Genomic DNA, 20,926 nt, shown 5'->3' on the forward strand with positions numbered 1-20,926 from the left:
TTATCCTATCCCTGCCCTCCCTGATAAAGAACCTCCCCTCCACAGCTTTCATAAAACCCCTTTCAGGACTGGAAGCTGCTCTAAGGTCTCCCCCCAGCCTTCTCTTCTCCAGGCTGAAGAACCCCAGTTCTCTGAGCCTGTCCTGTATGGGAAGTGCTCCAGCCCTCGGATCATCTCCATGGCCTCCTCTGGACTGAGGACTCCAAGTAGGGTCTCACAAGAGCAGAGTAGAGGGGGAGAATCCTCTCCTTCAATCTGCTGGCCACACTTATTTTGATGCAGTCTTGGACACAGGATAAAATTCCCACCACCATCACCCCCCTCCCCAAGCAGCCACCACTAGCATGTAAGGTAAACAATATTTTATTAACAGTTCAACCTAACTTTTTTTTCCATCCCCTCTCCCATCCCCTTCAGTTAAGATGACTCTTTTTTATATACACAGTACTCCCCTGCCAGAGAGCACCTCACTATTTACAGGCTATTTACAGAGGCAGGGCTAGCAGCTCTTCAGTATCTCCTCCAGCTTGAGCATATCCATCGGCATGGCTTTGGCAACCTCAAAGAAGACCCTGGAAAGAAACTTGCTGGCTTAGAGCTCAGCCACAGCTCTGACACCCATCCACCAGATCTCCCAGCTCCCTTGCGGCACCCAAGGATGCACGCTGGTGGTGCCACCCTATGCGGAGGTGCAGGCATAAGACAGAGGCCCATGACGCTCACCTGTGTGAGTACTTGGTGCGCACAGCCTTGAGCTTGTCACGGGGCTGGTATGTGAGCAGAAAATTCAGCCTCTTCACCAAAGGATGCAGGTCCTGGGCACGGTACCCACTGTAGTACTCCAGCGTAGGGGTCTGCAAAGTGACAATGGGGCTGAGCTAGGTTCTCTTGGTAGCCACACAGCCATTGTCTTCCCTCTCCAGCCCCCTGCACTGGTCTGTCCACTCCTGCACCTTTTGGTTGGGCAGGAACTTACCCAGCCACCAAGGTTCTTCATGGTGAGGGCCAGCAGCAGGCAGCTGGCAGCCAGCTTGGAGGGGCTCTCCTGGGCATAGTCATACTCCTGCAGGGTCATCTCACAGAGGAAGCGTGCCAGGGTCAGCGTCTCCATGGAAGCACGGGCACACTGTAGCCAGGCAGAAAGGGAAAGGGCTCAGCCTTTTGAATAACACTGCTCCTCCCCCCCAAACCTTTTTGGGACCTGGGGTGTTGCCCCTAGGGCACAGAACACAGATCTCACTGCCTCAGCCTGCCACAGACCAACATCCTCACCCCTGAACGCTGGGAGCCCAGGGATGCACATTGCCACCCCAACAGGTGTCTGGAGGCATGCTGACACCAGCCTGTCTTCCTGCTGCACCCACCTTGGCAAAGCGTCGCAGGAAACGGTAGGGTATGGGGATGTTGATGTCAAACTTGAGGGTGGTGAGGATGCTTATCTCCATAGCAATGAGCTCTTCCCGCTTGTAAGCGTCATCGCAGATGTAGAGGAAGTCATCCACACATGGTGGGTACCGCTCCTGCCAAGGCACAACTGCTTAGCATCCTGATCTGGCATCATCCTGGCAATGCTCAGGAAATCCCACTGGTCTGCAGGCCCCGTAAGGACTCAACCTGTCAGACTGAAAAGACTGTTCCAACATCCAGTGGGGCTCCTGTGTTGTGTATACCGCCTCAGCCCTTGGCTCTAAGTTCAAGCCTTGCTTGCAAGAGGTGAACTCAGGTGTCCTGGTGCTCTTTGCAGGGCACAGAGGAGACAGGTCTCCAGCAACACCAGAAGACAAGATCCAGCCCACGTGAAGGCAGATCACACATAGAATCATAGAATGCTTTAGGTTGGAAGGGACACTTGCATCTAGTGCAGCCTCCCTGCAGGAGCAGGGACATCGTTAATTGGATTGGGTTGCTCAGAGACCCTTCCAACTTGACCTTGAATGTTTCCAGGGATGGGGCCTCCACTCCCTCCCTGGGCAACCTGGGCAAACTATTGTTCCACCATTCTCATGTAAAAAGTTTCTTCCTTATATGTGCTCTAAATCTCCCCTGCTTTAGTTTAAACTCATTACTCCTTGTCAAGTCACAAGCCTTGCTAAAACGTCTGTCCCCTTCTTTTCTGCAAGACCTTTCAGTACTGGATGCTGCTCTAATGCCTCCCTGGAGCCTTCTCTTCTCCAGGCTGAACAACCCCAACTCTCACCCCAGCAGCTCTCAGGGCAGTGGGCTGGCACCATGAGGACCTGGCCTTCTCCAATAACCCATGGACACCAGAGAGACACAGCCCCTTCTGCCTCAGGACACCAAGACAGCACAGCATGCAAGGAGTCACCTCAAATTTGGAGGCGATGAGGATGGCGGTGCAGCCGATGAGCTGCAGCTTGTCCCTCATGCTCACCACCTCCACCAGGTAGTGGTCCACCAGCTTCACAGCCAGATATAGTGTCTCGTGGTTCAGTTCAAAGTTCTCCTGCAAGGATGGGGACAGGAGTATGCAGGAGGTGTCAGGCAGGAGGTAGACCCACCTGCCTCCCCGCTGGTTCACCTCACAGGGGCCAGAGGTGCCCACAGGGCCAGGCTGGGAGGGAGGGATACATCCCCAAACTGAGGAAGGGGAAGATCAACTCTGCGCTGGGGATGCTCACAGGAGCCTCTGCCAGCACCCTGAGGTCCCACACACCAAAAGCAGGGCGAATGCTGCTCTGCAGAAGGCCAGCCCCCCTTCCCCATGCCCACGTACCTGCACCTCCACCATCCAATCCACTAGGATGGCACGCATGTCCCTGCTGATGTCTGACTGCTTCTCCATGTAGTTGGGGAGTATGAATTTCTCCTGCAGAGGTACCAGTTGTCAGGGACTCGACAGACACTGCCGCCCCTTAATTGAGCCCCCTCCTGCCCCATGCAGGCCTTTGCTGGGGTCTCAGAGCCTCTGGGCATTGGGTGACCCTACCCATATGGTCACCTCTTCCCCAGACAAGGCTCCCAGCCCTTGGCCAGTCATTACCCACCTCTCTTTCCCGCATGTATTCAAAGATCTCCTTGGCGTATTCTGCATTGGCATAGGGGTCACCCAGCTGCTCCTTGTCTATGTCCTCCACTGCTGGTACCTGGTGGGATGAAGGATGCAGTGGCAAGGGGGAGACCCCAAGCTCTGCAGGGGCTGGTCATCTCTTCAGGCCAAGGCTGCTGCATCTCAGTATCTCCTTGCCCATCTGCCCCCATCACACTGCCATCCCTATCCCACTCTTTCCCATGGGAGATCTTTTGAAGAAGAAAGGTCAGGGGGGGTTTAACCCCTGCTCCAGCTTCCTATCTAACTGGCCAGAGTACCTCTGAGGTCTAAAGCTCTGCCTGGTGCCATTGTATTTCCAGCAGCAGCAACAGATCAGCACCATCAGGATGAGACTAGGGGCCAATCTGCATCTCTCAGTCCCTGCCCTCTCCTCAGAGGGCTTTGGTACCTGTTCAGGCACTGGTTTCTCTGGCGTAGGATCCTCCTTGGACTCTGCAGGAACTTCTGTTGGGGGCGTTTTCTTCATTGACCTGGACAGGACAAGACTAAATCATTTCTGGGAAGTGGCCACATCTCCTGGCTGAAAGATCCTATTGCTGATTCAGGAAGGGGCTAGTCCAATCCTAAAATACTCCCACAGAGACTCAGAATCTCTTAGGGTGGAAAAGACCTCAACCTCAAACCTAATACTGCCAATTCCACCAATAAACCATGGCCCTAAGCACCAATTCCACTTATCTTTCAAATCCCCCCAGGGATGGTGATTCTACCACTTCCCTGGGCATCCTGGGCCAGTGTTTGGTGACCCTTTTGGTGGAGAAATTTTTCCCACTGTCCATTCTAAACCTCCCCAGCACAGAGGCTGTTTTATCTACTGTCTGCTCATGGTTTCCTCCATTACTCATATAAATCCCCCACCATTGCTTGTTCTTCCCCTTGGGACAGGCTTGGGGATGCTGTCTCTGCAGCATCCTCCTTGTCCCTGTCCCTCGGCTACTCACTTTTGCAGGTTGATCTCATTGTTCCTGGCCACTCCCTGGGCAGTGTGGTTCTTCTGGAGTACCACTTTCACAGCCTCCTTCTTGCCCGAAACCACGTGGTTCTTGTGAGCCTGTTTGGGTGAGAGCAGGGATATACAGAGGGGTGCCCTACAGGGAGACCTCCTGCTACTGGGGCACAGGACACCCCTCACATCTACGAGGGGCTCACAAGGGGCACCAAAGTCCCTGCCCCACAGAAGCACTCACATTGGTGAGGTCCCCAAATGCTGACCTCTTCTTGGGCCCGCCCTGGGGTGACGACAGAGACCTCTTCGTCTGGCAACTCTCCTCCTGCAAGAGAAGCTGTTAGAGACTGGGGTTGCAGCTGCCCCACCAGAGGCCCCGAACCCCTTGCCCAGCTTAGGGCTTACCTTCTCAGGGTTGACATTCTCTGCAGTAGGGTTGGCCTTGCTCACTCTGGGCTGCTTGGTACTCAGCACCTTGGCGTTGCGTGACAATGGCATCCTCTTCTGTGGTTTCTACAAGCACGCTGGTATCAGAGCAGGAATCGATGTTGGTGGTTGTCCCAGTCAAAGGACATCCCCAGGAGCTGAGGGCAGGGCACTCTTGTCCCACTGGGAGAGGTGGGGGAGAAGGGATGTGCAGGAGGGGCAGATTCCAGGGTGGGTGCCAGCCTGGTGAGGGACACAGTGAAGGGCTGGTGTGCTCTTCCTAAGGGAGGGGGGACACAGAGCCCAACGACCCCCCAAATGCTCTGCTGAGGGAGGGGCAGGTTCCAGCTCCCCGCATCCCAAAGAAGGATGCTGCCAGCACCCAGTGAGAGTGGAGGGCTAGGAGAGGGCCTCCAGTGAGGGGAAGGGTCAAGGGGGACCCCCGACATCCAGCAAGAGGGGAGGCACCCAGCAAAGGGGGGGAGGGGCAAAGGGTGAGGCCTAGCACCCCAGGGCAGAGCTGGAGACCCCTGCCCTCCCTGGAGGGGGTGAGGGGATAAAATACCCACCCACAATTCCCCAGGGACAGCAGGGCTGAGCCCCCCGGAGCCTTTCTCTGCAGCTCACCTGCACAGCCCAGTCTCCACTCACCCCCTGCCCCGCATATCCCAATCCTAATCCCCGCTCACTGTCTGCCTCTCCCCTACATCCCAGTCTCCGCTCACCCACAGCACCCAGTCCCCGATCCCTCCCTGTCCCCTCTACATTCCAGTTCCCACTTACCTCCTGGACCCCCTGCACATCCCATCCCATCCCATCCCAGCCCCCCACCACACAGCCCCCCACCACACAGCCCCCCAACACACAGCCCCCCACCACACAGCCCCCCACCACACAGCCCCCCACCACACAGCCCCCCACCACACAGCCCCCCACCACACAGCCCCCCGGCCCGCAGCCCACGCGCCCGGGCCCCGCACGCGCCCGGGCCCCGCACGCGCACACACACGCACCCCCAGACTGAGCTCACCTCCGCCGCCGGCCCCGGCTCTTTTGAAAGTAGCAGTTGTGCAGCGCCGGGCCGGCACTGGCCGAGCCGCCGGCCAATCAGAGCGCGGGGCGGGGCGAGGCGTCGGCGGCCAATGGGGGAGCGCGAGGCCGTGCGGTTGCTAAGGGGCAGGGCGGCAGGGTTTAAAATTCATCGGCCGCAGCCAATGGGAAGGGAAGGAGGGGGGCTGGGGGCGGGGCCGGCGGCGGCCATTGGTGGGAGCGGCTGCCCGTTAACCTCGCCCGGCGGCGTCGGTGGGGGGGCAGCGTGAGCGGCCGAGGCGTGCGCGGTTGCTGCCCGAGCGCCGGGGGAAGGGAATGGCTGCGGTGGGAAGGGGTCTCAGAGCCCATCCCTGCCATAAGCAGGGACACCGCCCTCTGGATCAGGGGCTCCAAGCCCCATCCAACCTCGCCTGGAACACCCACCATTGCTGCCTAAGATCTCATCTCGATTTTAGCCTTGAGGAGTCTGAGGGGAGACCTTATTACTCTCTACAACTGCCTGACGGGAGGCTGTGGAGAGGAGGGCGCTGGGCTCTTCTCCCGAGGGACAGGGGACAGAACAAGGGGGGATGGCCTCAGGCTGTGCCAGGGGAGGGTCAGACTGGACACCAGGAAAAGAACTTTCACAAAAAGTGTCATCATCATGCCCTGGCAGAGGCTGCCCAGGGAGGGGGGGGAGTCACCTTCCCTGGAGGTATTTAAAAGACGGGTAGATGAGGTGCTCAGGGACATGGTTTAGTGGTTGATAGGAATGGTTGGACTCAATGATCCAAGAGGTATTTTCCAACCTGGTGATTCTGTGATTCAATCTCCCCTCTTGCAGCTGAAGAACTGTCCCCCTTATCCCATCCCTGTGCTGCCTGATCAAGAACCCCTTCCCAGCTTTCCTGGAGCCCCTTTCAGCACTGGAAGCTGCTCTAAGGTCTCCCTACAGCCTTCTCCAGGCTGAACAACCCCAACTCTCTCAACCTGTCCTTGTATGCCTCGATGCTCACTGTGTCACTGCTCCCTCGTGGGTTTTCAGGGTACAGATTGGAAAGAGAGGAGGTCTTGGCCTGATAACAGCTCAAGCTTTCTCTTCCTTTGGAGCCTGAACCAAACTACCACAATGTTGGTTACATGGCAAGTACATCGGTCACACCCAGCCAGGCAGGGATGGCACCAGCAGCCACCAGTTCGTCACTGTTGACCAAGCTCTGAGAGATGCAGGCTGCTGAAACAGTCTTAAACTGGGGATGAGTGGGTGCTGTTTAATATGTTGGCCAGGGAGAAAGCCCCTTCTCCCAGAAAACCCTTGCAGAATGGTTGGGGTAAGATTCCATCCCTCTTGCCTCCTCCCCTGCCCTCTGCTCCTGCCTGCTGGCTCCAGGGTAGCCAGGAGGGTCCATGTAGGATTGTTTAGCCTGGAGAAGAGGAGGCTGAGAAGTCGCCTTATCACTGTCTACAACTGTGTGAAAGTAAGTTGTGGAGAGGTGGGGTTTGATCACTTCGCCCAAGTGGTAGGACAAGGCCAAATGGCCTCAAGCTGCACCAGGGCAGATTCAAGTTGGACATTAGGGAAAGCTTCTTCACTAAAAGGGTTCTCCAGCACTGGAACAGCTGCCCAGGTTGGCGATTGAGTCCCCATCCCTGGAAGGCTTTAAAAGATGGTCAGATGAAGTGCTTAGGGATATGATTTAGTACTGGACAGATATGGTTGGACTTGATGACATCAAAGGTCAGTTCCAACCTAGGGATACTATGGTTCTCTGATTCTCTGATCCTGGGCTTCTCCACCAGCTCAGTTACCCTCAGAGTGTCCCTGCTTCTCATCCTCTGCTGAGTACAGAAAGAGAGAGGATTGACCTCCCCAGTGAGGGACCTGCAGCCAGACAGTTTTCCTGCCCAGTGTCCCATTTTGTGGAAGGAGGACTAAGGAACTGAGTAACATCCATGTCACAGCTGGCCATGACAAGGGTCTGTGGGAGCAGGGGTGGCAGCTCCTGCCAGGGAGGCAGAGGCGACCCCTCCCTGCAGCCCTGGGGTGGGAGGCACCCACCCCATGCCCATCACATGAGCTCAAACGGAGAGTGCTAAACTGGGCTGGTGGGAGTGAAAGGTGGCTCTGAGGGTAGGAGCTGCTCTGCTTGGGCAGGATGTTTGTCATTGGGCAGCCCCTGGCACATTGTGAGCCATCTGAGCTGCTCCCACAGTCCCAGAGGCTTTGAGGATGCTCTGACCTAATCCCCATTCCCTTGGGGAGCAGAGTGGTAGGTGACACATGTGCCACTTGTCATGCAGAGATCCCTTGCCTTCTCCAGCTCTTGGGGGCTTTTTTGAGACAAGCTTCAGGACGAAAGGAAACCCCTCAGTTGTGGTGAACTCAGCAGAGCTCCCCTGAGCTGTCAGATTCCTAGTGAAACTGTCTAAGTTTACTAAGTTTAACTCAAGGAAATCCTTTGGGATAATCCCACACCTACATGCTGCTGTTGCTGGTGGAGCTGATGAACCCCTTGCTAGGGAAACATCCCAGTGCCAGCTTCTGAGGGGACTTAAACCTGCTGCCTGCAGGCCATGTGTGCAGGATGAGTCCTTTCTCCTTGCTGATATGTGGGGTGTCTCAAGCTGTGCACAGACAACTTTACCACGTCTCTAGCAGAAAGACCTGGGGCCATTGACAGTCAGGAGCTGCAGAACGACTTTGGGGTGCGACATAGACAAGAGCCAGTGTGGGTTTAGAGCTGGGTCTGACAGATCTTGATACCTTCAGTCCCCCAAACAGATCAAAACTGCTGTGGCTTCAGCCCATCTTGTACTTCCTTGGCTTCTTGCCCTCTCCAGCCTCAGCTCCCCTGGAGCTGCCACTGCCATTTCTGGCCTGGGAACTCCCTGACGTTTGCTTACTGTAGGTCTGGGATCCTTGTGGGATCCAAGTATCTGCGTCTCCTTGCACATGTTGAGGCAGCACATACTCCAGCCAAAAATACAAGTTGGGTGCAGAAAAGCCAGGCAGATCTGGGACACATCCCACTACCAGTGGAAACACGGTGCATAGGCCTCCTCAGCCAAAAAACCTCTATCCAAGTCTGCCTGTGGCTCTGTGGGGGCTTGGGCAAGCTGCCTGCTTTGGGATGAGTTTGTGTCTGCCTGTTCTGCCCAGGCTTGGCTGGGGGAAGCCGGCTTTTCCAGTCCCTACAGTGCTGCCTTGCTGACACTCCTTGGAGGCTCTCGGGGAGCTTGGCCCCACTGCAGGGGCTGTGGCTTGCACCACCCGTGCCGAAATCATACCCAGTCATTGGCCGGGACTGGAGAAAAGATGAGGGGAGCAGAAAGCAGACCCTGCAAGGTGAATGCCATGGGTCTGCAGAGGGAGCTGTGCAAGCTAACCAAGCACTGAGTCTGTGGTCTCAGTCCTGCCTGTCATCTAGGGATACTCAGGCCTGGTTTGAGGTGAGAGCCTCTCAAATTCTTCTTGGGCTCTGGCATCCCTCAGCAAACCCTAAAATCATAGAATCATAGAATGATTTGGGTTGGAAGATCATGCAGTTCTAACCCCCTTGCCATGGGCAAGGACACCTCCCACTGGATCTGGTTGCTTCAAGCCCCATTCAGCTTGGCCTTGAACACCTCCAGGGATGGGGCAGCCACCACTTCTCAGGGAGGATGCCAGTCCTTACCCCCTGCCCCCTTTAGTGGATCAGGAACCCAAGGCTGCCGCATTGCCACGGCACTCAGCTCTGCACTGAGAGGACCCTGCTACAGCAGAGCACCAGTACCAGCAGCTGGGTTAACGGGTGCCCTGACATTCCCCACAACCCTGTCTTGCTGCATTGAGCCCAGGTACTTCGTGTGAAGTGGTGGATGGAAAAAAAAGACCCCACTATGTGCTAGCTCAAGAGTCTGGGTGCGTGGAGTGTCCCCATCATGAGGGGAGCCGGGTCGCTGCTTCCATACAGCCCATTGCCACTACACCACAGAGCTGACGCTGCCTTTTGGAGTTGGAGCAGCCCCCAAACCCAGCCTGGCTCCCTGGGGCTGCCAAGAAGCCAGTCTGCATGGCATCTGGGGATGTTTGCTCTAGGATTGCTTACTAGACAGAGAGCCTCGGGCTTAAGAGAAGGAGCAAGGGCAGGGAAACGTTTTCATAGGATCCACACAGACTGCTTTTCCCCTATTGCCCCAGGCTAAAACCTTATCCTTTCCCATGCTCAAACTGGCCCAACTTGTTCCTCCCCATGGCCTAGCAGCAGAAACACCAGCAGGAAGTAAGGAGCTGATCTGCTTTCAGAGGCCTGAGCTTTGCCGCTTCCTTTTTCCTCCCCTTTCACTACTAATGGCAGAGGTTGGGACGCTGTGTCTACGAGCTGTTGCATTTATTTACTGAAAGGATGCCTAGCAAGTGAGCCCGGGGCTCTCCTGCCAGCAGAAGCATGAAGGAAAGCACAGAGCAACACAGAGTGGCAGAGCTCCCAAGTGCCCACAGGGAGGTGAGAGTCAGCGCTATACCAAGCTGTCGGCTGCTCCAGGGTGCAACTCTCTCAGGGATACCAGACTGCAAGGCATGTGGTGTGGTAGAGCTGTGCTGGGTGATGCTTGAGGGGCTGTCCCACCCGCTCTGCCTGCATCCTCCCCTCATCCTGGCCATCGCTGCTTCTCTGCTGCCAGCACGCTGCCTGACAGCTAGAGGGTGTTGGCAGCACCAGGGGTGGAAGTCAGCAGTCAAGAAGAGACGGGAGCAAACAGGCTGGCAAGGCTCAAGGTGGGCTCATGGTGGCTAGGCAGAGTTAGGTACTAGAGCCAGCTGATGCGAGCTGAGGTTAGCTTAGGGTTAGCGGCATGTTGGTGGCAAAGGAGCCAGTGGTCCCACGAGCCATCCCACAGCTCCTCATCACACCCAGGGACTGTGTCTTACCCCTGGGTCAGAGTTTACTAGGCTGATGGAGCAGTGAGCTGATGGCCACACTGGGTCTGCTATGGCCCTACTGCCACTTGGGATGCCCACTCACCCCGAGGAGCCCAAACTCTTAGTCTCCAGTGCCAGATCCCATTTTTTAGCCTTCACCTCCCACTGCTCTGTGGTCATTTTTTTTCCAGTTGTTATTTGGTGGCTGATTTGATCTTGTGGATGGCATATGGGCTCGACTCCTTGGGCATCCAGATCTCCTCCCCACCATGGCCGTGGTGATCTGCTGCTCCTTCCATGGCCGCAGTCAGCTCAGGGCTGAAGATGCTGTCAGTGGCCCGGTAGGTGCGGGTGAGGCGGCGGAAGGAGGAGTCCGAGGAACTGTCATCTGGAAGGTCTTCGTCCTGCTCATCCCGCAGCTTGGCCCTGCTCAGCTCCGAGCTGCTCCCCAGCTCTGTGTCTTTGAGAGCCTCTCCCACCTCCTGAAGGAAGGTCGTTTTGGGGCTGATGATGCACAGCAGGAGTATGAGGCCTCCTGAGACTCCGCAAAGAAAGTAGAGGCCAACTTTCTCTGGGACACCTGGAGGGTGAAGAGCAAAGAGAGACACCAGGTACAAACTGCCTCCACAGCCTGTGGGGTACCAGTGCCTGGAAAACCCTCTCTACTGGGCACATGGGAGGAAGAGGAGGTGAGCAACGATGTCCTTAGCTCCCAGGTTGCTGGGCAGGATAGACTTTGCCCTGGTGATGGTGAGAGCAGCACCCAAAGCCTCATCAGCACCCAGCAGTGTCCCCAGATGCCTCTTTCCCCATAGGAAGCCCCCCTGGGATGCAGGGCAGGCAGCGCAGGGGGGAGAGTGGTCTCATCAGGAATTTAAATGAGCAATTTCCCCTGCTAAGGGAAATTTTTGCCTGCCTCCATCATTGCCCCCACAGGCAGGGCAGGAAGAAAGGACACCCAATGGGTCATTCAGCCCATTGGAGGAGAGTCTGAGGGCAGGACCACAGTGTCACCATGACCACTGATGCTGCAGGGACTTGGGGATTGTTCAGCCTCCAAGCTCCTACCCAACATGCCCCACTCCCAAACCCAGCATGGGCACTTGGTGCTCTCCTCCCTCGCGTGCCTGCCAACACTGCTGGAGAGGTCTCACTGTGTCTGAGCCGATTCCTAGGATGAGCAGGGGCCATTGTGGGGCCTGAGCCACCCTCCCAAGCCCATCCTGCTCCCCCGGATGCTGTGTGAAAGCCAGGCAGGGCACATACCCCAAAGGTGGGCAAAAGCTGCCAGGGAGCTAGTAAAAATCATCCGGTCTTCCCGGAGCCTGGAGAACCTGGGCCCTTTGTACCAGCCACCTGCAGCGAACAAGGGGTTGCCGGCTGAGATTCGAGGTGCTCCTCAGCGCCCCACTGCCTGCCCCTCCCTGCCTCCTTCCCCACACCACACTCCTTCCTTCCTGCACAAGTGCTCCTCTGCCTGCCGGGTTGCTCCCTTGCCCGTCCTCCTCTTCCCTGCTCCCAGCAGACCGCACCTTCCTGGCCCCTCTGACATAGGCACCAACTGATGGGTGGCTTCAGCCCGGGGACAGTAATGCTGGGATGAAGCTGTGGGGTGGGTACCACGGGCACAGACAGGCCATGGAAGGGTCGTTCACCCACATACAGACATGATGCCACACCATTTTTTGTGGACTCCCTACATTACCATGCATGTAGTCAGAGAGCAGGAAAGGGTCTGAGGTATCAGGGCCCACCTCCTCCAGCAGCTGCCTGGGTACTGCAAAGGAGAACACACACTGAGCATCCCCAACCTGAGCAGCCCCTGCCTCCCCTGGGAGCCCCTAGCCCCTGCCTGACAGCACGGGGTGGGCACAGTGGCCCTGTGCCCATAGTCCCGTGGGTGGCTCTCACCGCAGGTGTAGGAGACTCGCAGCTGTTTCTTCATGCCGGGGAGGCACGGGTCCCCGAAGGTGGCATGGTCAGCAGTCACAGTGCAGTTCCCCTTGCGGTGGCACTTCTTGGATACCCTCCGCAGGGCATCCGGAGCCAAACACTCTGCAAAGACATAGGACTTGGACCCATGGGCAGATCTTAAAGGCCTTAGAGCAGCCTCCAGTACTGAAAGGGGCTCCAGAAAAGCTGGAGAGGGGCTCTTGATCAGGGAGTGCTGGGATAGGATGATGGGGAACAGTTTTGAGCTGAAAGAGCAGAGATCGAGAAGAGATCTTAGGGAGAAATGTTTTGCTGTGAGGGTGGGGAGGCCCTGGCCCAGGTTGCCCAGGGAAGTTGTGGCTGCCCCATCCCTGGAGGTGTTCAAGGCCAGGTTGGATGGGGCATGGAGCCCCTGATCCAGTGGGAGGTGTCTCGGCCCATGGCAGGGGGTGGAACTGGATAGGCTTTGAGGTTCCTTCCCTCCCAAACCATTCTATGATTCTATGATGATTGTCTGATCTGCCTGCCCCTCCTGCCGGGCACCAGCCAGCTGGGACCAAGGGACACAGGGACAACCCAAATGCACAGTGGTACCCTGCTCTCTACACGGCTCCTGGCCCCAGTTCTGGCTCAAACCATTCCGGTGTACCTATATGTGGTCCTCCAGTGTTCAGGGCATCGCACTCTGGTTTGCCCCGAAGGAATCGTCCATAATTTGCAGAATAAATAGCCAGGATGGATTTGGGTCGGCACTGCAGTCTCAGCTTGTCATTCTCACATACAGTCTTGATCCGATGGTTCCCTGGGGGTGACACAGCAGAGCGTCCCAAAGCATCCCCTGCAGCCCCCCTCTCCCTTAGCCTGAAGAGTCCGAAAGATGCTGAGGGCAGGGCTGGGAGAGGGCCGGGAGATACAAGAGCAGCTCAGCACCCCTCTCTGCCCTTGGCCGAGCAGCCGAGGTTGGGGAAGAGCCCACTTAGCATTGCCCAGACCTCTGCCTCACCTGGCCGGCACTTGTAGGAAGCGATGAGGTATTTGTGTGTCCCAGGGCATGGGTCCGGCCCGAAGACTTGGCTGTGCACTGAGAACTGGCACCACTGCTGGTCCTGGCACTCTGCGAGCAGCTTCTGCAGAGCAAAGTGGGCCAGGCGTGGTGGTGGGTGAGGGGTCCTGAGGCTGCTTTCAACTCCTCTCCCTCAGAGCCATCATCAAGCACAGGGAAACGGGCCCTGACCCTGCAAAGGTGCCCCACAGCTGCGCATGATGCCCCACAATACGTCCACCATGTCCCGTACCATGTCCAGCTTGCCCCACATCGTGTTCACCCTGGTCAGGACAGGGCTTTGAATCAGGCACAGCCCTGCCCATGTCTAAGTCAACGTGTGAAGCACAGAACCACGTGGCGGATGTGCAAAGCCATGCAGGTGTGCATGGTAACACAGGAGTGGTATTATGTGCATGATGACACTGTTCCTGCAGCACCCATCCAATGCATGCACTGACATAGCTCTTTCAGCACCTGTGCAATGCATGCACACAACACTCCTGCACCGCCTGTGCAATGCACGCGCCGACACTGCTCTTTCAGTAGCCATACAATGCATGCATTGACACTGCTCCTGCAATGCATGCACTGCATCTCTCCTGCAACACCCGTGCAAAGCATGCACTGACACCGCTCCTGCAATGCCCACTCGGCGCCACCTGATGTCGCCAGGCGCCCCCGCTGAGGCTCTCGGGTCGCGTCCCTGCCCTGCCCTGGCGCCGTCGCCCTTGTCGCTGCTCCTGCTGCCCCAAAGGCCCGTGGCTCGGGCAAAGATGTCCCGGGCAGCCTGAACCTGTGCTGGCGGTGGGGCAGTGGCTCCTGGACCCCATCCCCGGAGTGCTGGACGCGCTGCAGGACCCGCTGCACCATCCTTGCAGCCTGCACGGAGGCTGGAGCGGGGCTGCAGCCAGGGTTGTGCCTCGTCCTCCCCACCACCCCTCTGCAAAACTGCCTTGCGACTCAGGCCCTGGCATCCCACCACCTTCCCCTCCTCTGTCACAGAATCACAGAATGGTTTGGGTGGGAAGGGACCTTAAAGCCCATCCAGTTCCATGCAGTGGGACACCTCCCACTGGGTCAGGGGCCTCAGGCCCCATCCAACCTGGCCTTGAACCCCTCCAGGGATGGGGCAGTGACCACTGCTCTGGGCAACCTGGGCCAGGGCCTCCCCACCCTCACAGCAAAACATTTGTCCTCAAGATCTCATCTCGATCTCCCCTCTTGCAGCCGAAAACTGTTCCCCCTCATCCTCTCCCTGCACTCCCTGATCAAGAGCCCCTCCCCAGCTTTCCTGGAGCCCCTTTCAGCACTGGAAGCTGCTCTAAGGTCTCCCTGCAGCCTCTTCTCCAGGCTGAACAACCCCAACGCTCCCAGCCTGTCCTCGTACAGGAGGTGCTCCAGCCCTCGCATCATCTCTGTGGCCTCCTCTGGACTTGCTCCAACAGCTCCATGTTCTTCCTGTGCTGAGGACTCCAGAACTGGACACAGGACTCCAGGTTTGGTCTCATCAGAGCAGAGGAGAGGAGCAGAATCCCCTCCCTCACCCTGCTGATCCCACTGCTTTGGATGCAGCCCAGGACACGGTCGATTCCTGGGGTGCAAGTGTATGCCCTTGTGCCCCAGAGCCCAGCACAGGACTGAGCCTCCTCTTGGACTTCGCTGGCTGCCAGAAGTGAAATTTGAGGAGGAAATGTCATTAATCTCTCTCCTCAGGTTTTGCCTCAGCAGTGCTGAGCCGCAGCAGCCACCTGGCTCTCTTTTCTGCAGACTTCCCTTCTTCACCAGCAGCCCCCATCAGTGGGGAACCCAGTGCCATACAGTCATGGTCCCACAGGTGTGGCAGCTCCATCTTACTGCAAACCTGAGCTGCATAGATCCTGCTCACGGATCTGCCCTTCAGTCTCCAAATGTCTGTGCCGGGCTGTCTCCTCCAACCCTGTGCTTGACACCCAAGCTCTGGGCACCCTTGCTTGGTGCCACACGAGCATGGAGAGCTCAGCACCTGCAGAGCTCCTGGAACATGTGGGATGCTGGGAAGGAATAGACGGCTGGAGCAGGTCCGGGCAGCAAAGCCTTGTGAGCTACTCGGGCAAGGAACTGGCCTCTCAGCTCTTGTTTCTCTTCTCCAGCTCCATGTCCCTCTTCCCCGTGCAGCTGGGTTTGCTGCAGTTTTGCCCCATGGAAAGGGGCAAAAGGAGCTGGACCAGGAATAGAAAAGTAGCACATGAAACCCTGTCCTCATCAGGCGACCCTTCTGGTGGCACCCACCACATATCCCGGCTGCCCTGGGTTTGTCAGAGCCCTGTGACCAGGAGGGAGAGGTGGGTCCAGACAGGGAGTGCAGCATCTCCCCAGGCATGGACAGAGCTGAGCATCTGGCCAAGGCCTTGCAGGTGGGGGCCAAAGAGCATTGCCCAGAGGAGCAGCGATCCACAAAAGGCAGCAACCAGGCTCCTAGAATCATAGAACCATTAACGCTGGAAAAGATCTCTCAGCTCATCCAGTTCAACCATCAACACAGCCCCACTGTGCCTGCAAAACCATGTCCTGAAGAGACAGATCTACACATTTTTGAAGCCCTTCAGGGATGGAGACTTCACCACTGCCCTGTGCAATCTCGGACAGGGCTTCACCACTCTCTCAGTGAAGAAATTGTTCCCAATATCCAGTCTCAACCTCCCCTGAAACAACCTGAGGCCATTTCCTCTCATTCTACCCATTGTCAGTTGGGAGAAGAGACCAACACCCACCTCGCTCCAACCTCCTCAGGAGCTGCAGAGATCAATGAAGTCTCTCCTCAGCCTCCTCTTCTCCAGAATTAAATAGCCCCAGGAGCCTCAGCCGCTCCCAGAACCCCTGTTCTCCAGCCCCTTCCCCAGCTCCGTTCCCTTCTCTGGATGTGCTCCAGCCCCTCAATGTCTTTCTTGTAGTGAGGGGCCCAAAACCTAACCCAGGATTCAAGGTGTGACCTCACCAGCACCAAGTCCAGAGGAACAATCCCAAGAGCCAGCCCCAGGTACCAGGGCTTTCTCCAAGCCAGCTGCATCCTGCAGAATTACTCAAAAAGGCAGCTCAGGATGCAGCAGTGCCTCCTGCCAGGCTTCTCCTGCAGGGCTGCCCCGTCTTGGGACACATTGCAGGTCTCACCCACTCTTATCTTGTAAAATCACTCTGAGAAAGGACCCCAAGGGTGAATCCCAGTGCTGATGGGGCACTGGGAAGCTGCTTGCAGCCTCCAACCCAAGCAGGCAGCTCTGTGACCTGAGGAAGGAGGGGCATGCTGTCCAGTCCCTTGGGAACCTCTGCCCTTACCAGGTGGGCAGTGGCAGATGTGCACTCGGTGCTCTCCTGGGAAGTGTTGCCAGGGCTGGGGCAGAGGTTGGGGCTGGGTACACGACGCCCATAGAAGGCGCCAAGGATGCTGATGCTGGTCTTGCGAGGGCAGACGATGAGGAGCTGCTCCCCGTCACAGGTGTGGATGGTGTGGTTCCTCAACACCTTGCGCAGGTACCCTGGAAGGGAAAAGCGTGGATGGCTTCAGCTGGAGAAGCCACCAGGACCATGGTGGTGGTGGCGCTTGGCCTTCTGACAGGCAGAGGCAGTGAGGACATCGTGGGCTGGGGCACTTATGGAGCAAACAGGACCAGAGTGGCGCTGCGGCAGAAGACGGGCTTGCAGTAAATCTTATATCCCGTGTTGCAGCCAAGAAGCTGGAAAGCAGCATGGAACAGCCAGGCTTGTTAGCAAAGGGAAGCAAAGGCTGGAGGCAGGACTGCAGGTCAGGAAAAACACATATGGAAGAATCCCAGGAGGGTTTGTGAAGTGTTTAGAGAAAATCAAGCTTGTTATGGAGATATGGGGAGGAGAGAGCAAGGATGAACCAGAGATGATCACCAGAGTCAGGAGAGGAGGATGCTTTCTGTCACACGGTGCTGAGCTATGAGCTGAAGCAGAGAAGGGTCCAGCGGCTGCTGCAAGCTCATGCAGTTGGCTGGGTTGGTTATGGATGGGTGTGAGTCACCAAGTCATCATCTGAGCCCAGCTCACATGGGTCTCTCTACAAGAGAAGCTCAGAGCATCGATACAAGTTATTCCCAGCCTTTCTGATGGGTGACGGTCTTCTCTCCCTGAATTCCTGATGCTGGGTATTTCTCTCTTTGAATCCTACTTGGTTTGTGTCCCAGACTACTTACCCTATCGTTTTCCTTCCAAGGGGCAGTAATGTGGGCCTGCCTTGCCCAGCCTTTAAGTGGGTTTAACATGCAGCAATCAGCTCTGGCTGGTATTGTCTGTACTGGCTGCTGGGTGAGCCAGCAAGCTGTATTAGAAAGAGGGCTGCAAGCTGCCAGCAGTGCTCCGAGCAGGCACCAGTTGCTGGAGGAGGCTGAGGAACCAAGAAAAGCTGACAAAGAATGCTGTGGAGGGCCCTGCACAGAGCAGTTTGCATCAGGCCTTTGAATTAAGCAAAAGCAAAGGGGAAGCAGCATTTTGAGGCTGGGAGGTGGGGACGGGAACCCGGGATCTGCCCGGCAGGACCCTGGGCTGCTGGGTGGGTCACAGACCCCGGTCCCCAGCTATGGGGTCCTTGGAGCGACTTGGTCCCCAGCGTAGTGCTGGGGTCCAGGGCAGGACCAGATCCCCAAACCAATATAAGAAGGTGGGAGCACTGTTTCCCAGCCCTGTGCTTCTTCCTCTTTCCCTCTGCAAACCCGTGCCAGCCTCAGCCACACAAAGGGCCCTTTTCACTTTCCCTCCTGCCCTGAACCCTTTGGCACTCGCAGCCAGCATCCCTCCTTGCATTTCCAACCAAATGATTCTATGATTCTATGGAAGCTGGGATGGATGGGAGGGTTACGGTCTTGCACAAGCGAGCCCTTGCTTGCTCCTCTGTGTCCTGGAGGAGAAAGGAAAGAAGAGGCAGAGGAAGGTGAGTGGGCACAGAAAAGCTGTTTTAGCTGTATCAAAACTCCAGTGCAATGAAAGATTCTCTGTGAAGGTCACAGAGCTGTAGGAGCCCCTTGGAGCGCAGTGCCCACAAAGAGGGGAGTAGAACAACTCCCATCCTGGTCCATATCACTGGATGCTGAGGGCCAGGGGGATTATGGGACCCTATCTATACTGTCAGCCCCCACCTCCTTGCTCTTCAACCCTTGTAGCAGCTCCACACCTGTGGCACTTGTGCAGGCTCTGGAGCCGCCTGGGAAGTGACTTCTGCCCGACACCAATTTCAAACCTGCCCGCCCATCCCTGAGCTGGCTGTCAGTGTGGCTGCCCAAACCTTCTGCTGCTGGGCCAGTCCTTGGGATGGAAGGAAATGGAAGGGAGGAATAAGGGCAGAAATGGGTTTCCTCAAATCCAGCATGCCTTGCAGCAGGCACCTTCCTCTGCTGTCATCCCTGCTGGCAGCACTGGCAGATTCTACTTTAAAACCAAGGCTCAAACGGTGCCACAGCGGTGTCTCCATCACATCATTTTGGGGCAGTGAGCGACTGTGAAGATGAAATGAATTTTTTTTTGGGGGGGGAGCGAAAACATGGCAAGGAGGCAGCAGGCAGATTTTGTGAGTGATCCGGATGCCTGTCAGTGCCGCTTACTCAGTCCCTGAAGGTGCGGTTGAGCAGTTAGCCCTGCTGAGATGAAATCATATCCTCTCCACTGCAGCCGCCCTGCCACGCTTGGTGGCATCATGCAGGGCTTTCACATTGCCCAGGCTCACCAAAGTGGAGTGAAAGGTGTGTGGGGCTGTTTCTAGAAGATGCCTCAGAGGAACAGCAGCCCAGTCTGCACCCACCCTGACTGTACCAAGCACTGCAATCCCAATTTTCTGCCTTGGCTACACCTATAAGTCTCACTGTCACTGACACTGGGGAGAGGATCTGGCTCTTGCTGTGCCTTGAGCAGTGCACTCTACAGCCCTCCCCTACACACGGGTGGCTCTGGTTGGGGGCTGCAGACTTCAGTCTATCTCTCCCCTTACCTTTTCAGCTTCCAGGGGAGCCCTGGGTGCACTATGAGAGCCTAGCTCCACACCCAGCACTGAGGGCAAGAGCACCATCGGTGAGGAGGGCTCAGAAAAGCTCAGGGACTATCTTAAGATTTGGGGGTTTTGAATTTCTGCCTCCAAACCATCCAAGTGAGCGCAGCGGTGGTGGGGGGAGCTGCTCCTTCATTCACACCAGAGCTCCAGGATGTGTACAACACAGTTTCAGATCCCAGCCCTGCCGTGGGGATTAAAAAAAACCCCATTTTTCTTTTTGCAAACTGTGGCCCGCACTGGTGTGTGGCATGTTTGTCCCTACCCCACCAACCCAGCTGTCATCTCACTCTCCCCTCACACTAGCGCGGTGCCCAGCACCCCTCATTGCCCTGCCCGCGCCCCGACTCACCGGAGAGCTCTGGGCTGGCCACCAGCCCTGCAGCCAGGTAGAGGAGGACCAGGGCTGTGGCTGGCCACACCAGCCGGGTCATGCTGCACCAGCTACAGCTTCTGCTCTGTCCCACCAGGCAGCCTCCGCTGGGCTGATGGGTGGCGGCGGGCGCTGGGGCTGGCTGTGCACGGGGACAATGGCTCGCTTCTCTGTCCTGCCAAGGCACTGGGGCCAGGCGGGCGCCTGTGTGCCCGCTCTTTGTCTGCTGCCCGAGGCAGGGGGCTGCTCTGGACAGCTGGGACACTCTCAGCATGAGGACATCTCCCACAGGGAGGGAGGGATCACATTTTCAAAGGTGCTCCATGGCAAGGGAGTGGGTGCTGTGCTTTGGCATCACCCTTACTGGCACAGAAACTCTTTCCCTCCCACCTCCGTTGCCCTCAAGCAGAGGGACGGGGCTTGGTGATGTTTCCTATGTGCCTCCTGCTTTCTCATGGACACGGTGAGGCAGAAATCCGGATACACGTGTGCTGTAATCTCCATCTCTGCAAATGTCCGGCCATTCACTGCTTGAGGAGGAAGGGAAGGGCTGCCTGTGCTGCCTCCCAAGGCTGCTGTTCCTGCCGAAAAGGCAAATATCTGCCCTGCATCAAACACTGCGGGCACAGACTGCTTGGCTGCCGCCCTTCTGCCTCCGCAGCCTCTGCAGGGCCAGATATTGTGAGGAGGGCACCGTGCCACCCCGTGTCCCCCGCTCTGAAGGAGTTAAATCCCTGCTCAGCCCCAGGGCTGAGGTCAGCGGAGAAGGCAGCAGCCAGCAGTGCCAGGAGCCAGCGTGGCACCCTGCGCTCAGGCACGGCCAGCAAGGGGGGCCAGGGTGGCAGCAGGGACCAGCATGCATCTCCTGATGGTTCATGCGTGGTGGGAGCTGGGTGGGGAGAGCAAGGCAGGCACCGAGCTTGTGCCAAGGGTGCTGCCATGGCCCCACTTGGCACCATTAATTCATCCCTCTTTCCGCTGGGAACATCAGGCAGAGTTTCCTGTCCCACTGGGTGGAGTTTCAAGTTCCCCAAAAGCTTTAATGGGGCAGAAACAAAAATGTCCCCCAGCTCCTCGCCGTGTGAGCACCACGACCCAGGAGAAACAACTCCTGTGGGGAGACCCCTCTCGGAGCCTGCAAACTCATTTCCCAGCCTAGTTGCCTCGG

General features: G+C 57.1%; 2 protein-coding genes across 7 annotated transcripts; both read right to left on the minus strand.

Moving 5' to 3' along the window:
• Positions 1 to 363: 363 nt before the first annotated feature.
• CCNB3 (cyclin B3) lies at positions 364 to 5,517 on the minus strand. 5 transcript variants are annotated; one of them, XM_054075600.1, is made up of 12 exons: positions 5,473 to 5,517; positions 4,422 to 4,529; positions 4,258 to 4,341; positions 4,012 to 4,121; positions 3,459 to 3,540; positions 3,006 to 3,104; positions 2,735 to 2,827; positions 2,327 to 2,464; positions 1,365 to 1,520; positions 977 to 1,126; positions 724 to 854; positions 365 to 572 (listed from the first exon to the last, which is right to left on the minus strand). In XM_054075600.1, exons 2-12 carry the CDS (start codon positions 4,512 to 4,514, stop codon positions 500 to 502), a joined length of 1,209 nt encoding a protein of 402 aa, XP_053931575.1. In that variant the 5' UTR covers positions 4,515 to 4,529; positions 5,473 to 5,517; the 3' UTR covers positions 365 to 499. The 5 variants fall into 5 exon arrangements, with proteins under 5 accessions (XP_053931576.1, XP_053931575.1, XP_053931573.1 ...); XM_054075598.1 differs by having other exon boundaries at positions 4,422 to 4,540; positions 5,473 to 5,506; XM_054075597.1 differs by having other exon boundaries at positions 4,258 to 4,353; positions 5,473 to 5,499.
• A 4,309-nt stretch (positions 5,518 to 9,826) lies between these two features.
• Positions 9,827 to 20,177, minus strand: LOC104060519 (protein eva-1 homolog C). Of its 2 annotated transcripts, XM_009562322.2 has the most exons (8): positions 19,738 to 20,177; positions 16,664 to 16,863; positions 13,310 to 13,433; positions 12,956 to 13,108; positions 12,286 to 12,429; positions 12,080 to 12,151; positions 11,641 to 11,730; positions 9,827 to 10,954 (listed from the first exon to the last, which is right to left on the minus strand). In XM_009562322.2, the coding sequence occupies exons 1-8, from the start codon at positions 20,030 to 20,032 to the stop codon at positions 10,569 to 10,571; spliced, it is 1,464 nt and encodes a 487-aa protein (XP_009560617.2). In that variant the 5' UTR covers positions 20,033 to 20,177; the 3' UTR covers positions 9,827 to 10,568. The 2 variants fall into 2 exon arrangements, with proteins under 2 accessions (XP_009560617.2, XP_053932061.1); XM_054076086.1 differs by lacking the exon at positions 11,641 to 11,730 and having other exon boundaries at positions 19,738 to 20,175.
• Between the last annotated feature and the right edge of the window lie 749 nt (positions 20,178 to 20,926).

The sequence above is a fragment of the Cuculus canorus genome, chromosome 10 (assembly GCF_017976375.1).
Source record: "Cuculus canorus isolate bCucCan1 chromosome 10, bCucCan1.pri, whole genome shotgun sequence".
Taxonomy (NCBI): Eukaryota; Metazoa; Chordata; class Aves; order Cuculiformes; family Cuculidae; genus Cuculus; species Cuculus canorus.